At 39.8% G+C, this 16,842-nt stretch overlaps 1 protein-coding gene across 10 annotated transcripts in view; it reads right to left on the reverse strand.

Moving 5' to 3' along the window:
* Window positions 1–16,842, reverse strand: part of ADGRG6 (adhesion G protein-coupled receptor G6) — a 292,061-nt gene that overhangs the window by 60,864 nt on the left and 214,355 nt on the right. For all 10 annotated transcript variants that reach the window (XM_077486299.1, XM_077486298.1, XM_077486297.1 and 7 more), the window contains 4 exons: window positions 14,549–14,605; window positions 10,008–10,055; window positions 7,668–7,807; window positions 5,711–5,825 (listed from right to left, as the gene is read on the reverse strand). In XM_077486299.1, coding sequence (XP_077342425.1) covers window positions 5,711–5,825; window positions 7,668–7,807; window positions 10,008–10,055; window positions 14,549–14,605 — 360 coding nt within the window. The remainder of the gene's footprint in view (window positions 1–5,710; window positions 5,826–7,667; window positions 7,808–10,007; window positions 10,056–14,548; window positions 14,606–16,842) is intronic.

Here is a 16,842-nt window from a genome sequence, read left to right on the forward strand (position 1 = left end):
CTGTGAAAATAATAGAGTTGTAAGAGGATTAAAAGTACACAACTACATATATATATATATATATATATATATATATATATATATATATATATATATATATATATATATATATATATATATATAAACATCACAAGGAGGTTACAGCACAGTTGGCATATCTTATATCAAAGAATACAGCAACTTCTAGCAAACCTGCCATTTTGATTACTAACCTGCACTATACTGTGGAAGTGAAGATGCATGTTCTAAATAGCTTCCATATATACAAAACATGAGATATTAAAGTGGTGTATCCACTTATTAACCCATTAATATAACCCATAAGCAAACCCTTGCTTATTAAAAAAGGGGGTTCTTAGCTTGCACATATTGCAATACATGTTTCAGCTGGCCAACTGCCTCATAATTATCCCTTCTGGCCAGCCTCTATCTTGCAGTTTGCCAACCTCTTATTTGCTAATATAGTGTACTCTTAAGAGCATGGACATACAGTATACTGCCAATATGGGACAAACAGGTCCAAGGAGGGTAGACAGCACCAGCAACAATCTTTGCATGCAACCAGATGTGTTCCCAAACAAAACACCCAAATAAATAAAATACAAGGGGATTGCAGCACAGTGAGCTTAATGGAGATGTGTGTTTAGGCCGTCTTATAGGATGATCAAGCTTGTGTGGTAGAGTCCAAAATGAGGTGTAAGGGAATGGCAGCCCACTTTTAATTAAAAACAAAATGGTTGTCCACACAGGGGTATCATATTCACACACAATCACGCACAACAACCAAAAATAATAAGCCACCTGGCTCTCTTCAGCAGCACTGCTGCTCTTCTTACCAGTCCCTCTGACTGTAACACCCCCATTTCCAGGTTCTCTTGGCTCACTCAAGCTTACTTCATGGGCCCACTCCTTGCTTCTAGACAGGGGTCCTCCTGACACCGCGGATTCTCTCTTTCTCCTCTGGGAGTCCCATTGGCACGAGTAGCTGTCCCAGCCTTCTCAGCCTCCCAGAACTTCTCTTGGTCTACCAGATTTGCATAGCTGCCTCAACCTTCTCATTCCCAAGAACATAGAATCTATCATCCTGGAATATAATCTTTCAGAGCACCTGGACAGATCACTCACCTACTGTATCTTCACACAAAATGGGAGGTTTTGTTCACACACAGGCCTCCAGCAGAATTCAAGTTTCCAGTCCACCCAATATACTCTAAAGTAAGAGATATGCAATTAGCAGACCTCCAGCTGTTGCAAAACTACAAGTCCCATCATGCCTCTGCCTCTGGGTGTCATGCTTGTGGCTGTCAGAGTCTTGCTATGCCTTATGGGACTTGTAGTTCTGCAACAGCTGGAGGTCCACTAATTGCATATCCTTGCTCTAAAGCTTTCAAGCTTCAGGCCACCCTTCCAGGATTGCAAAAGCTGCAGAAAATTTAAAATACAGCCTTTTCTGCTTATAACATATACTGTGGAGCTTCTCAAACTGCAACTTTGGGAATACTGTGTGATTTCCTTATTTTTTTTTCCTAAACTCATCCTGTGCCAGGGCCCCACGCTGTCACAGGGTCTATATGTGTGTGTATATATATGGCCAAGGATGCAAGAGGCATTCACAACAGGTCTTAAAAGGGGGATACAGGAGGTAAACAAGCATTTTTAATGGGTATGTAAACTTTCTTTGGGGTACAGCCCACCTTTCTCAAGGCTTAATGTATAAGGTATATGAGGTACAAAATCCAATCTGCACACATACAAAATAATTGTCTAGTCCTGTCAGTTCCAAGCTCCCCCTTGGACCCAGTATAGCAAATAGTGATAGCAACTGGATAAACTAACAATGCAAATATAACATGCATTCTAGAATGTGCTTCATACAATTGCAAATGAGGGGTTATACTGTGACCCAGTTACAGATAAAGAAATATAAGCTACCTAATAGAAACATAAATGGTAAAGAGAAGCCAATAATTTAGCAACAAACCAATCCAGGTTTTTTTCATGTTCACTCACAAATGGTTTTAATTACCTCATGAAATGTTGGAATATTTTTAAGCAACATGATCCCACTGTACAAGATTTTCAGTCACCACCTCTTCAATCATAGAAGACCACTTCTACTGAAGGCAGATCTCATTATTCCATCTCTACCATTTACATTTCTGGGTCCACGTTGATTAAATTCAATTCCCTGTCTTTCAGGTTCTTGCATATTTAAGGGCACACATTTTACATACCCCAACACAGGAAAATAGATCGAAACCTAAGGATATCTTACTTGCCTATCTTACCAAATGTCCACATGGTTTATATTACATAGAGACAACATAAAAATAAAGTGAGGTTGACTCAACACAAACACTCTATTCCAATTCCCAAAATAGAACATCCATTGGCAAGACATTTTGTGAAACATAGACATTGGGGTCAATTTATTTAAAAAAAAAAAATGCTGGAAAAATGTCACAAGCATTTACCCAACCATAACACATTTTACCCGTTTTTCCTAAAATACCTAAATTAGGAAAAAAAATCATTATGGCTACTAGATGGAGCTGACGATCATAGGAAATAATGCTTGCAATTATTTTTACATCTAGACCCCATAACTTAGTACAGCTATGGTTCCTGATCATAGACTGGGTCCTTATACTTCATAGATGTGGCAACATGGAATTGATTCTCAAACACAAGGGAGTCAAACAGATTAGTGAACTAGAGACCATGCAACCTAAAGATCAAACATTATTTATGAACTTCATCTGTTTGTAAAAGCTTAATAACTTAATATGGCTTATTTTTTATTTTTCCTACAGGTATTCTTTTGAGTTGTAATCTTACCAGGACTGCTGGAAAGATTGACAGAATGCTTCCAATTTTATTCATGACGCACATTCTCAAATGCATTTTATTGTATTTGCATTGTTAGTTTATCTGGTTGCTATGACTAATTGGTAAATTCAGTAAGTCATATCCAGTCAGCCTGTATATAGTAATTCTTTGTTAAAATGTATTCATTATGTTGTATGTACATCCCTGAAAAAGGATCTTGCAGATCCAAAACTGTTGCAGATTTTATACTATTGCTATTGGGATCTGAAATAAATAACAAGGTGCTACAGCAACAAATGTTTACTTCTATATAGATATATATCTACATTCAAAAATGTTAATGAAAAGTGATATCGTGTGCCGGTAATTATAGCTTCTAAAAAATGAATAAAGCAAACTACTGAGGTGCATAAACCAATGAATTTTAACTGATATCATTTTTACTTAAGATAAGGACCATTGTTCTCTGTGTGAGAGCATTGGTCTATTTTTAATGGTCCAATCTGACCCACTTTCTGCTGAACAGCCCTTTTTCAGCCAATTTTCGACTTGTATGTACCCAACTTAAGTCATTTTAAAAGGGCAGTACTGGCAAAAAAGTATTGTAATTGCTTTACTGCCCCCCCCCCCCCCCATCATTTTCCCAAAAAACAAATGTGTTTTGTAATATTCCTTGCATAGTAAGCCCTTATGCCAAAGTTGGTTGTTATGACACTGTTGGCTACCCAGCACACAATGATATAGGGACACTCTGACAGTGGGGGGGGGGGGGGGGGCTAATGGAGAACCCCTCATCAGATATGTAAAAACTTGTGATTGACAGCTGGTAGCAGTGTGTGAATTCCATAACCGCTATTTAGTTCAATAGAAGCCATGGAATTTGCCTGCTGTTTTTCAATGTTAATCACAAGGAAAGTGAACCTGATGGGAAAATAGTACCCCCATCAGGCTCCACCAGTTCCCCACCAGGCTCCTTCCACCCCACTACAAAGCTTTTTGGCCACTGTGCCCATCCTAGTCTGTGAGTTTATCAGACACAGCCTTTTCCTAACAGTTACTTGAGTTCTGTTGCAAACATTGACATTTGTGCTGGAGAGGTGCAATGGAATTCTAAAGGGTGTCTACAACACCCTTTATCAATTCCAGGGTATGCGTTTTAAATTACAGACTCCAGTCTTCATCTTTCATAATGTTTTCCTTGCAAATCTAAACATGAGCACCATTTCATAGTCCAAAACTAGACAAGTGAACCATGCATCACCACAGAATGGTACTGTGGATACTGGAGATGTAAAAAGTGGCACGTTCCAATTAATTGAGAATATACAAGGAGAATGGAGCTTTGGACTTTTTAGGCACAACACGAAACAGTATGAACAAATATAAATGTTTAATATGTAAAAAACACAATAATGACACAAAGTTTAAAATTCACACTAATGGTTTGTAGCATAGTCAAGACATCTCTAACAAAAACCTATTGCACTACACAGAATAAAGATAGATATCTATAGTGTATAAATTCTGGAGTGCTGGTTATAATGTAGAATGATGTCAAACGTTTTGAGCAAGAGCAAGTTTGACATCATTCTACAATATAACCAGCACTCCGGAATTTATACACTATAGATTCTTTATTCTTTGTAGTACAATGGGTTTTTGTTAGTGATGTCTTGAATATATTGCAAACCAAAATGCCCTGTACACATGGTCGGACTTTCCGATAGAAAATGTGCGTTTGGATCTTGTTGTCAGAAAATCTGATCGTGTGTGGGCTCCATCTGACTTTTTCCGTCGGAATTTCCAACACACAAAGTTTGAGAGCTGGATCTAAAATTTTCTGACAACAAAATCCGATCGTTTAAATTCCGATCGTGTGTAGACAATTCCGATGGACAAAGTGGCACGCATGCTCAGAATAAATTACGAGAAGAAACCTATTGGCTACTGCTCTCTTTATAGACCCGTCGTACGTGTTCTACATCACCGCGTTCTGAACGATCGGATTTTCCGACAACTTTGTGCGACCGTGTGTATGCAAGACAAGTTTGGGCCAAAATGTGTTGGAAAAAATCAGACGGATTTTGTCGTTGGAATGTCCGACCTTGTGTACAGGGCATTATTGTGAATTTTAAACTGTGTCATTATTGTGTTTTTTACATATTAAAGATATATATTTTATCATACTGTTTAGTTTTGTGCCTAAAAAGTCCAAAGTTCCATTATCCTTGTATATTCTCAATAGTCTAAAACTAGAAAGGGTTTCCATGATAGAAGCAAGAACATAACAGCCATAAACAGTACATTTACATTAGAAAACTAGAAATCTTTTTTCTTATCGCGTTGACAATGACGTGATAATTAAAAGCATTAACCGTTTGCACTGGATCAACATAAACACAGTTTAGGCCTCTCTGCAAAATGTCTTCAACATTACAGAACAAGCCCAGTTGAATGTGAAAAACTACTACTGGTTATGAACAAGCACTAAAAAATGATGGAAGGCCTAGTACAAAGCAGACAGCAATATTTAAAACAGAACTAAACCCATCAATTTACCTGTTTACCAAAATAGTTAAATTCAAGATATGCCATGAATGCTGTCACAATTGCTTGTGCTCTCAACTGAATTGCCAAGCCATTGAATTGCTAGTGTCATAACAGATCATGTGTAGCACCATGACAAAAAGGGGCTAAAATGGCAATGTTGTTGGCTGTAAAGGATAGGATAACTTAGTTCTGCTTTAAGAAGTTCTTGCCATAACCAATTGTCAAAACCTCCAATACATTTGTTAACAGTTTTCAAAGATGTATATTTTTAATGGATGCAGTGCATTGTCTAAGGTTATATAACATTTTAATAGTAACTCTTGGTCCTCACCATGTCCTTTTAGCTGTATAGCCTTGACCTTGTGGACAAGGTATTTCCTGGGTATTATTTGGTCTTGTTAGAGTCCAATGGTAAGATGCTGGGTATTCCACAGCCGGGCAAAACTCTGAAAGAGAGCACTTAGATATTACCTTAATACAATTATATTATGTACACAAAATCAGTATAAGCCTAAATGTTCCTGTCACTAGAATAATATCACATTGTTCAAACCTAAAATTATCAACAATTTATGGCCATTCATTAGTAGCCATGTTCCTTGTAACTAGCAGTGTTGGTCATCTTACTTTAAAAAAGTAATTAGTTAAGTTACAAATTACTTCTCCCAAAAAGTAATTGTGTTAGTAACTAGGTTACTACATTGGAAAAGTAATTAGTTACCCAGCAAAGTAACTGTGACTTTTTTAAAATATTCCATAGACGGGAGTAGCGAAGGAAGTGAATGACGCCGCCTCCATCAGCGAGATTGACACCTTGCTAGCCTGTTGCCTGGTATGGGTTTAAAGGGAAACCCCTACGCCGAAAAAACGGTGTGGGGATCCCCCCGAAGTCCATAGCAGACCCTTATCTGAGCACGCAGCCCAGCCAGTCAGGAAAGGGGGTGGGGACGAGCGAGCACCCCCCCTCCTGAATCGTACCAGGCTGCATGCCCTCAACATGGGGGGGTGCTTTGGGGAAGGGCACCTAAGCACCTTATCCCCATGTTGATGAGGACAAGGGCCTCTTCCCGACAACCCTGGCCATGGGTTGTCGGGGTCTGCGGTTGGGGGGCTTATCAGAATCTGGGAGCCCCCTTTAATAAGGGGGCCCCACATTCCAGCCCCCTACCCTATGTGAATGAGTATGGGGTACAATGTATCCCTACCCATTCACCTGGGGAAAAATGTATTAATAAAAAAAACACAACACAGGTTTTTAAAATACTTTATTAGACAGCTTCAGGGGTCTTCTTCTGACTTCGGGGGTCTTCTCACCGGGCTCCTCCACTTTCTTCTGCTCTTTTACCACTAGCTCTTTTACTAGCAGAGGAGCCTGGCTATCTCCTTCGTCGCCGCCGTCGTCCGGGGGGCTTCTTCCGACTTCAGGGATCTTCTTCCGACTTCGGGGGTCTTGTCCTGCTCTTCACTTCTTCTGCCAGGCCTCCGCTATCTTCTTACAGCTCTTTTACTAGCGTTGGCCCGGTCTTGTCGCTTGTCGCCGCTGCCTTCTTCTTCTTCCTCCTTCTGATGTTGACACAATGCTCTCTCCAGCTGTAATGGCAGGGACGCGTTGTGTGACGACTTATATAGGCATAAGGGGTGGGGTCACCGGGTGTCACATGGCTCGCGAGGTGTCAATCTCGCCGATGGAGGCGGCGACATTCACTTCCTTCGCTAGTCCCGTCTACCTGGTTCCCGGGCGGTAGATGTAATTGCGGTAACGTCGCCCAAGTAATGGGAACGGCGTTAGCATGAGGGGAAGAGTAATCAGTTAGATTACTTGTTACCCTCTAAAGTAACTGCGTTAAGTAACTCTGTTTATTTTAACTGAGTTACTTACATCACTGGTAACTAGGCATCAAATATTACTAAGCCAAGCAAACAATGTGTTTTGAAAAACAGAATAGCTGATTTGAGTCTTCATGGCCCATCATGTGGGAACAGTACAAATATATAAACTTACATCTTGCTGTTTCTGGACAATAGTAATCATATTAAATCTAAAAATGTGCTCTAAGCAAATCTATGATTTCTTATTCAATAACAGCAGAAAATGTAGATCTATTAAAAATGAAAATATGTGTTTGGTTAGAAAAGCAAACCAAACTGCTCGTTTTGATTTTGTGTCTGAGCCCCACTGTGCCATTGCTGCAAAACTATAACTATTCCTAAAGACAGTGAATTGAAATATAATATATTTATATTGCATTTTCATATACATATTGATATAAAAATGTGTGTGAACTTACCAATTTGTGTTACAGTTAATGCTTTAAGTGTCAGACCACTGAGAACATTAGAACTTTGATTAATTCTATCCATAATTACATCTTGTTCCAAAACAATGTTGTTGCTATTATTATACACCAGTAGAGCCCATACAACATAACTGCAAATTAAAAAAAGTGAAATTCATTAAATAAGAGAAATAAATATAAACATATTAAGGAATAAAACATATTTGGCATTAAGCAAGTTTAAATATAGTAGATCCCAACTCAAAAATTGAAGATTGGCTCTGTTATATGGAACATATACCATATAACATATAATATATATTGGCTCTGTTATTTGGTACCTTAAGCAGTACCCTGACAGGTTTATCTTTTTTTTTTTTGTTTTATCTTTTTATTGAGTATAAGACAAACAAACAAACAAACAACAACAGTGAATCTGCCACAGCATTGGCTGCTTCCAGCATTAGTGTCATACAGCTGTAGCACGTCCAAAAGAAAAGAACAAACAAACCTAGTGCTGTATTGGCTCCTGCTCAATTAAAGTAGCTCAGGATCAGATCTATCAGTTGAGACCCAAGGGACAATAATAGATATTAAATAAACCCATATCAGAGATTACATTACCAAAAAAATCAACCAATGTATCAATATCACTTTCTCCCATAGAGTGGTATTATGTACTCCAATATGCTGCACTGAAACTTTGCAACATATTGGGTTTATTGAAGCTTTAAACGCCGGATCCATATTTTATTGGCAACCAGCATCCTGATCCTGTAGGTGTGCACAGTCCTTTGAGAATAGGGACTGACTATGGTTCAGGACTCCATCTTCCCAAGAGGCCACTCTGCTGCTAGGAAGCCTCCTCACACCAGGGTCATGTGTCTATCTGCACTGACCAATCAACTTTTCTCAATCCCAATCAACAGTTTCTTACAAAAAAAAACATTTTCTTAATTTAAATAATTTCCTAAAGCATTATGAGACATAGTTAACTAAGGAAGTGTATATTTTGTTTTATTTTTAGTTTAGTGCCTTGGTGGCAAAGTAGTAAGCTAAGTGACTATTCAGAGAACAATCTATGTAGTCCTTTACCAAGTCAGCCCCACAGAGGGGGGCAACCTTATGTAGCCTAGACTTAGGAACTCAGAGACATCTGAATGTTCGCAGGCACTGCTTTGTGTACTTTATTAAGTGATTTACACAAGTCTTTTATTTTTTGTTTCACCACCGCCAGCTCTGGCCCTCTGCTCCCCGTTCACCACTGTCACTGTAAACGCTGAAGCCTCACTTCTGTGTTTACAAGTGACAGCTTGTCTCACAGCTGCTCCCACCGAGTGCAGGGCGAAAACAAAGGAGACGCAGGTGCCCCGGTTGTCGAGTGTAGAAGAGAGAGGTGGAAGAGAGCTGAACTCTACTCTCTGTGTGTTGCGCAGCCTTTAAGTCTGTACGCAGTGCACCCCTTAACTCTGTAGGTAGTACACCCCTAGCTCTGCACTCTGTATGTAGCGCACTCCTTAACTCTGCATTATGAATTTAGTTCACCCCTTAACTCTACACTCTGTACATAGCACACCACTTAACTCCACACTCTGTATGTAGTTCACCCTTTAAGTCTGAACTCTGTATGTAGCGCACACCTTAACTCTGCACTGTGTGTAGCGCACCCCCTAACTCTGCACTCTGTATGTCGATCACCCATTAACTCTGCACTCTGTGTGAAGCTCACCCCTTAAGTCTGCACTATTTGTGTAGTGCACCCCCTCAACTATGCACTCTATGTGTAGAGGACCCCCTTAACTCCGCACAATTCTGAACTCTGTGTGTAAAGCTGTGTGTAGCACACCTTCATGCTGCACTCTGTGTGTAGAGCACTCTTGAACTCTGCACTATGTACATATTTCCCTCCTGGAACCCTAGACTCTGTATGTAATGCACTCCTGGTATTAATGCCTTTTTAAGACCCTCCCACTGTGCAATTTGGCCACACACTCACCATTTGTTGCGGTTTGTCCTACAAGGGGGGTGAGGGGCTGGGGGGGGGGACATGGTTGAGTTTTCCTACATATTCCCTGAGAGACGTCCTGTTCTAACATTGTAATGCTATCTAAATCATGTTTATGGCGCTGCAAGTACCAGGATATATTTTAGCGTTTTGTAAGCAGCAAAACAGCTGATCCTGAATACCACACTCTACTGCCAACTCTAAATTAAAAAGGTAATGCTGAACTTTGCAAATTTCCAGCTAGTTCCTGCCATCATAAGATAAAGATATAGCACCCTATTACAAACATAAAGCTTCATTCAAAGACGATATTTTAAGCAGCTGATGCACATTGGTGTTAACATTACCTTTGTTGGCTCAAATTTCGAACAAATCTTTTATGACTCGTTGGTAAGCTAAATTGAAAAAAAAGTAATGGTTACCAAAAAGAATAACATGTTAGAAAATAAGTACAAATAAACCTGTACTTCCTTTACAATTTTAACTGGTTATGAATGTCCAAAGACATGCAGGTAGGTTAATTGGCTTCTGTTCAAAATTGGCCCTAGTATATGAATGGGGACCTTGGAATGTGGGCTCTTGAGGGTAGGGACCGATGTGAGTGTGCAATATACATGGATAGGGACAATTGTAGACACTCACTCAGATTGAACTGGATGGACTGGTGTCTTTATTCAACCTTACAAACTATGAAACTATGAAACATGCCCAAAAATAAAACTGTCGAAATACTTTGATCATGTGTAGTATGTCAGCACCTCCTCGCTTGCAGCTCTCTGGCCGCATTTGCAGGCAATTCCTGGCTGTCATTATGACAGCCTGGACATTTTTTTATTTACATAGGAGATTGTTCTGCTCCGGTGTAAACTTGAGCACCGCACACACGAGCAGAATGTCGGGAGACATTTGCCGGTACAAAAACTACTGGCTGCATTCTACCCATGTGTATGTTGGTCCGTCAGACGTGCATGTCAAAAAACCAGCAGCTGACCAACTCCCGATCAGCGCTCTCAAGCAATGGCAGAGAGCACTGATCGGAGTGTTCTGGTGGGGGGCCATCCTCCTGTCAGAACACAACAGCTCAGCGGGGGAGATGGCTGTACTAACCTTGCATGATTAGTACAGTTCTGACCAGAGCTGACAGTTTTTTTTTGTCATGCAAGCAGCTGTATTGCATGAAAAATAACTAATAGTGTGTACCCGGCTTACCACTCACAGAACAGTGTCTGCAGTGTCATTGTTATTATTATTGATCTTCTGGTTCATTGACAGCAGAACAAAGTAGTGACCTGATCTGCGCATGATGTAAGTTAATGTGTATCTCTGGACAAAACTTTTTTTTCAGTTTTGAATAGAGTGACGAGGAGTTATGCTGCCTATGTAACCACCAGAGAGATTTACCACTTTATTTATACCGGTGGCACCTTTTCATCAAAAAATGAAGTAGGGGGAAATGTTTTAGAGTTCTTCCCAGAATAAGGGGTTGGGGAAATCTTGAACTGGGAAGACTTGTTTAGGGACAACTGTTTAAGAGGGGAATTACCTTCACTTAAAGAGATTTCCTCTAACTTCCCATTGCATCTCTGGGACAGAAATTGAAGGGAAACTTCCCCAATGTTACATAGACAGCAAAAAATAAACTGGCATAAGTTTTAACCTTTCCCTACTCTATACAAAACTTAAAAGCAAGCTTTGCCCATACATGCACTGTAATGCAGCCTTGAAATAACCTGTTAAATTTTTAATCTCTTAGTAGGCCTTGTTGAAGTAGTATTAAACTCTCATAGTTTTCTTAGCTTAAACACACTGAGCACAATCAAATAAACATTCCCCAGTAAACTATTTAGTAAAACTCTTACCCCAACACTTGCAGTTAACAGCTTTCAATACACCTGGCTCCTGCTAATTTAGTGCTGCTTCCCTGAACTTCCGGTCTTTACAGGAAAGAGTTAAAAGTGGACAGTTTCCAGTTAGTCTTTTAGCTCGACTAAAGGAGGGGGGAGGAGGGAGAAACAAGGGAGTGCCTTGCCATCCTAGACTACAGGACTGTGTGTTTTTTACTGATGCACACAGTGTAGGGAGACATAAATCTAGTCCCTGCATGCATAGGATGCTGCAAGAAAAAGGAGCTACTCTGAAACAGGGAAACCGGAGAAGCAGCCATTGGACCAGCTTCAACTGGATTAAAAGATGAAAAAGCTGCGTACTCAATAAGTGATTAATGAGCTGTTAAATATGCTTAAAAAACGGAGGCTTTAGTGTCACTTTAATACCCGTTTACACTGAGGCATTTTTCACGTATTTTAGTGCTTGAAATAGCACTTGTAAAGCACCTGAAAACTGCCACCCACTCATTACAATGGGTGCTTTTACACCCTGGCGGTGCACTTGCGAGACATTCGGAAAAATACTACAAGCGGCATCTTTGGCCACTTGGGAGCGCTGTATACAGCGCTCCAAAAATGCCCCTGCCCATTACAATGGGCAGGGCTTTAGAAGCACCACAACACATGAGTTTTTAACCCCTTGTTCGGGGTTAAAAGCGCCCCGCTAGCAGGCAAAAAGCGACGCAAAAGCGCTGCTTAAACAGCGGTAAAGCGCCGCTAAAACGAGCAATGCTTTACCGCAAGCACCCAAAAAGCAGCCTAAACCTAATTGACTTACCTTTACTCCCTCCTCCTCTTCTCTCCTCTCGCTATTATTTGGCTGCTGATGTTTTTAAATATTTTTTTTCATTAGTAATTAAATAATAGTAATTTATTTTCATTAATTTCCTTCAAAAAAGTATTTATTTATTTGTAAATAACTTTGCTGTTTTGTGACTGTCATTATCCAAGGAGAAACTAGTCAATAATATTTACATTTTTATTGACAGGAACATGTGTTCTAAAACTAACACTAACTAAAAAAAAAAGGATTTATTTTTTATTTTGTTTTGTTACAGCCTTATGCTACAGATTGCATAGAATTTTTTTTTCAAGACAACATAAGAGAAAGCTTAGTTTTTTGTGTTCCTTAAAGTGGTTGTAAACCTAGTTACACCACTTGCCTACAGGTAAGCCTATAATAAAGCGTACCTGTAGGTACTGTAAATACTTCCTAAACCTGCACAGTTTAGAAGATATGTACCATATACGCTTGCGCAACATCATCGGCGCATGCGCACTGAAGAAATGGTCTGCTCATGCCGTTTCATCAGGGCTGGTAACGTTACCAGCGGCTCCTGCGAGCATGCGCAGGAGTGACATCATCGTGGCTCTGGCCAATAACAGTGCCAGAGCCTGTGAACCCGGAATTGTTTTCTGTTTACAACCACTTTAAGCCCTGTTGTGTGTGAAACATATTGAGGGCATGGCATTGGGTTGGAGTAAGCAGTTGGGGCTGATTTACTAAAACTGGAGAGTGAAAAATATTGTGCAGCTTTGCACAGAAACCAATCAGCTTCCAGGTTTTTATGTCAAAGCTTAGTTAAACAAGCTGAAGATAAATGCTGATTGGCTGCCATGCACCAAATTTTGCACTCTCCACTTTTAGTAAATCATCCCCAATGTGCTGTCATTGCAGAGGAGATCAATTGACTTCAGCAGTCAGTTCGAAGTAGAGCTTGGTAAAATGTCAGCCACAGCAGCATTTCATAGCAACACTTACTTAACTATTTCCAGACATATACTTTAAGTTCTAGTTAAAGCTACCCTTTAATATAAACCTTGCCTCCAGCCAGTCTTTGGAGAAAGAGAAAGCATTTGTTTAATTACCTTTCTAAACGTTTTACTCGCACAGTTTTTCCGGTTTAAATAGTTCACTTTATGTGCTGATTTCTCATACAAAATATAAACAAACTGACTTAAATAGCATTTTACTTAGTACTTTTTGTCCAAATTCAGTTCCAATAATTGGAAATCCAGGTATTCTATATTGTTACTGCTGTTGACATCATAAAGATTGTAGGACACATACAGTATAACAACACATAAGATATGTAGTATATATATATATATATATATATATATATACAAAAATACTAGAGGCGCAGCACCAATTCAATCATTAAAAGTCTCTATAAAACATCATAAGAGAGCCCCCATAAAGCGTGTAGAGAGGAGGATTGCCACACACCAGCATAAGTGAAGGAAAGTGTGATCTAGTCATCACCACTGTGTGAAAAAGCTTACCAGATAGAGTTGACCATCAAGTTAAAGAGAGGTCAACACCAGCATTGGAAATATGAAGGCCAGATGGATCATCTGGAGTCTCACTGTAATGTCCGTCACTGTAGGCTGCTTCAATGGAATACACCTGAAAGAATCCCAAGCTACAGGACCGTTGGCATCTTTATTTTATTCGGACTTCATCAAAGGAACCTCCTAAGCATTAGAAGATTCCTTTGATGAAGTCAGAATAAAATAAAGATGCCAACAGTCCTTTAGCTTGAAAACATCACTACAGGTTACCCTGCATCTATCACTGGAGGTGGGATTCTTTCGGTTGTATTCCATTGAAGCAGCCCACAGTGACGGACATTATAGTGAGACCGCTTATGATCCACCTGGCCTTTTGTATTTCCAATGCTGGTGTTCACCCCTCTATAACTTGAAGGTCAACACATCTGGTAGTCAGATTGTTTTTTTTCACACAGTGGTGATGACTAGATCACACTTTCCTTCACTGATGCTGGTGTGTGGCGATCCTCCTTTATACACGCTTTATGGACTTTTTTAAAAACTTTTTATAGAGACTTTAAATAATTGAATTGGCGCTGCCCCTCTTGTATTTTATGTTTTTTGGTGTGTAATCAAACCATTGGAGCTGTCTGCCTTTATCTAGATGTCCTTTATCCAATATTATATTTCTTGTTGTTTTTTGAATATATATATTATAAACATCTTACCTGGTATCAATGACTTGTTGTAGGTCCCTGGCACTCCTTGCATTAATCGTCTGAATACTAGATTAGAAAAACGAGAATGTAAAATTGTGGAAATGCTACATTGTTAAAGGAAGCTATTATGGAAAGGTAAATGTGGGTTGTCATTTCTGACCTTTCTTTCTGAAAATGCTAGTTGACTGGCTCTAATGCTTATTCGATGGCTTCAAAAGGTGGAGTCAATTAACTAGGAAAAAATATACACATTTGACCCATTTAATGCATTTTCCAGGGTAACTGAGAATTTATGGAGCCAGAGACCACCAGGAAACTAGCAAGACCAAAGCACAGCAGTACTCAGCCAGGCAAATACAGGCATACCCCACTTTTAAGTACACAATGGGGTTTACTAATATTGGAAAGTGCAAAATCAGGCTCACTTCTGCATAGAAACCAATGAGCTTCTAACCCCAGCTTGTTCAATTAAGTTTTGGTAATAAAACCTGGAAGCTCATTGGTTTCTATGCAGAAGTGAGCCTGATTTTGCACTTTCCAGCTTTAGTAAATAAACCCCATTGTGTACTCGAAAGTGGGGTATGCCTGTATTCAACCTTAAAAAAATCTGTATAGAATGGGACAGCTTCAAAAAGGTACTCCTTTCTGATATAAAAACGTATGAAAAATTAGAAGATAGACAACATTATCCTGATTTTTTATTTTCCCCATTTTTATACCCTGCATATGACTGGGTATTCAAAGTGAGCGTACCTTATTTCCAAAGCAAGGTCAGCTACATCACTTTACTAAGTGCATAGTCTATATCCTTTTATAAACAAACTGCAATAATTTCATTATAACTTTATAATGCACTTGAACTGTGACTTCTTAGACTAACTGTACAAAAAGAATGCTATAGTCATATAAAAGTAATAAACGTGTAGGTCTGATACATAAGCATACTGTACACATCTCCATCCCGTATTAATTAAAAAAGAACCAAATCTAAATGCCCGCAGGACTTTTTTGGAAGTTATTCAATACACAAAATTATATGTACAAACAATCCATTTTATTAAACATATAAAATCATGTAGAAGTTAAAAACATAATCAATACCAATAGCACATATGTGGCCATATATACAAATAATCCCATCATATAGTTGTCAGATATTGAGCTTGCAAATAAAGCAGATGAATAAATTGCTTCACAGATCTCAATGTGTTTGTGAACCAAAGTACACTTCGTCAGGAGTCAATGCTACTGACAAGGAAGGTATATATCAACTGTTTCTCTAAGATTAGATGTCATAAGCACACAAGGGAACACTAAAGCTGGAGAAGGTGAAAGACAGGTTTGCACACATTGTGTCAGCACAACTAGATCTGACAAGAAAAAAATAAATAAATAAGGCAATATATCATCTTGTTAAAGTGGTTGTAAACCCTTACAAACCACTTTGACCTACAGGTAAGCCTAGATTAAGGCTTACCTGTAGGTCCAAGCAATATCTCCTAAACCTATATGGTTTAGGAGATATTTGCCCGAAAACGGGCACCGCTGTCTACGGCGCATGCGCCGTAGACAGCGGTGCGCAGGCGCACTGAGCGCGGCATTTCCAAGAATGGAGCTGCCGCGCGTGTCCACTCCCATGCGCATGCGCGGGAGTGACGTCATCGCGGCTTCGCCGAATGACAGCGGCGGAGCTGCGAGACGCCACCAGCAAGATGGATGTGCGGACTACAGGGGACAGCGGCGACTTCGCTGGCTCCTGTGTCAGGTAAGTGACACATAATGGGCTACTATGCAATGCATAGTAGTCCATTATGCTTTGCCTTTGCAGGGAATGAAAGAGTAAGTAAACCCATCAGGGTTTACTTCCTCTTTAAAGTAGTTGTAAAGGTTGAAGGTTTTTTTAACTGCATGAAGGTAAAAAAAAAACGTCAATGTGCTGCTCCCCCCTAATACTTACCCAAGCCCAATCCAGTGTTGTGTACGGGAGCCTTGGTGCTCCCAAGTCTCCCTCTCCTCATTGGCTGAGATGCTGCTGTCCATCACAGCTAGTCAGGAGGGAACAGGGCTGAGCCGCGCTCTTGTGTGTCTTATAGACAGAGAAGGCTCAGGAGTGAGAACAAGCAGCTTGCTCTGGGGACATTCAGTGGGGGGGGGGGGGGGGGGGACATGACTGCAGGCTGGGGACCTGAGAAAGGGAGGATTGGCACTGCTCTGTGCAAAACCAATGCACAGGGCAGGCAATTATAAAATGTTTGTTATTTTTTAAATAAAAAAAAATAAAAAAAATGAAGATTTAGTGTCAC

This window comes from Lithobates pipiens, unplaced genomic scaffold (genome assembly GCF_037356315.1).
Source record: "Lithobates pipiens isolate NorthernLeopardFrog02 unplaced genomic scaffold, aLitPip1_a1.2 Scaffold_18, whole genome shotgun sequence".
NCBI lineage: Eukaryota > Metazoa > Chordata > Amphibia > Anura > Ranidae > Lithobates > Lithobates pipiens.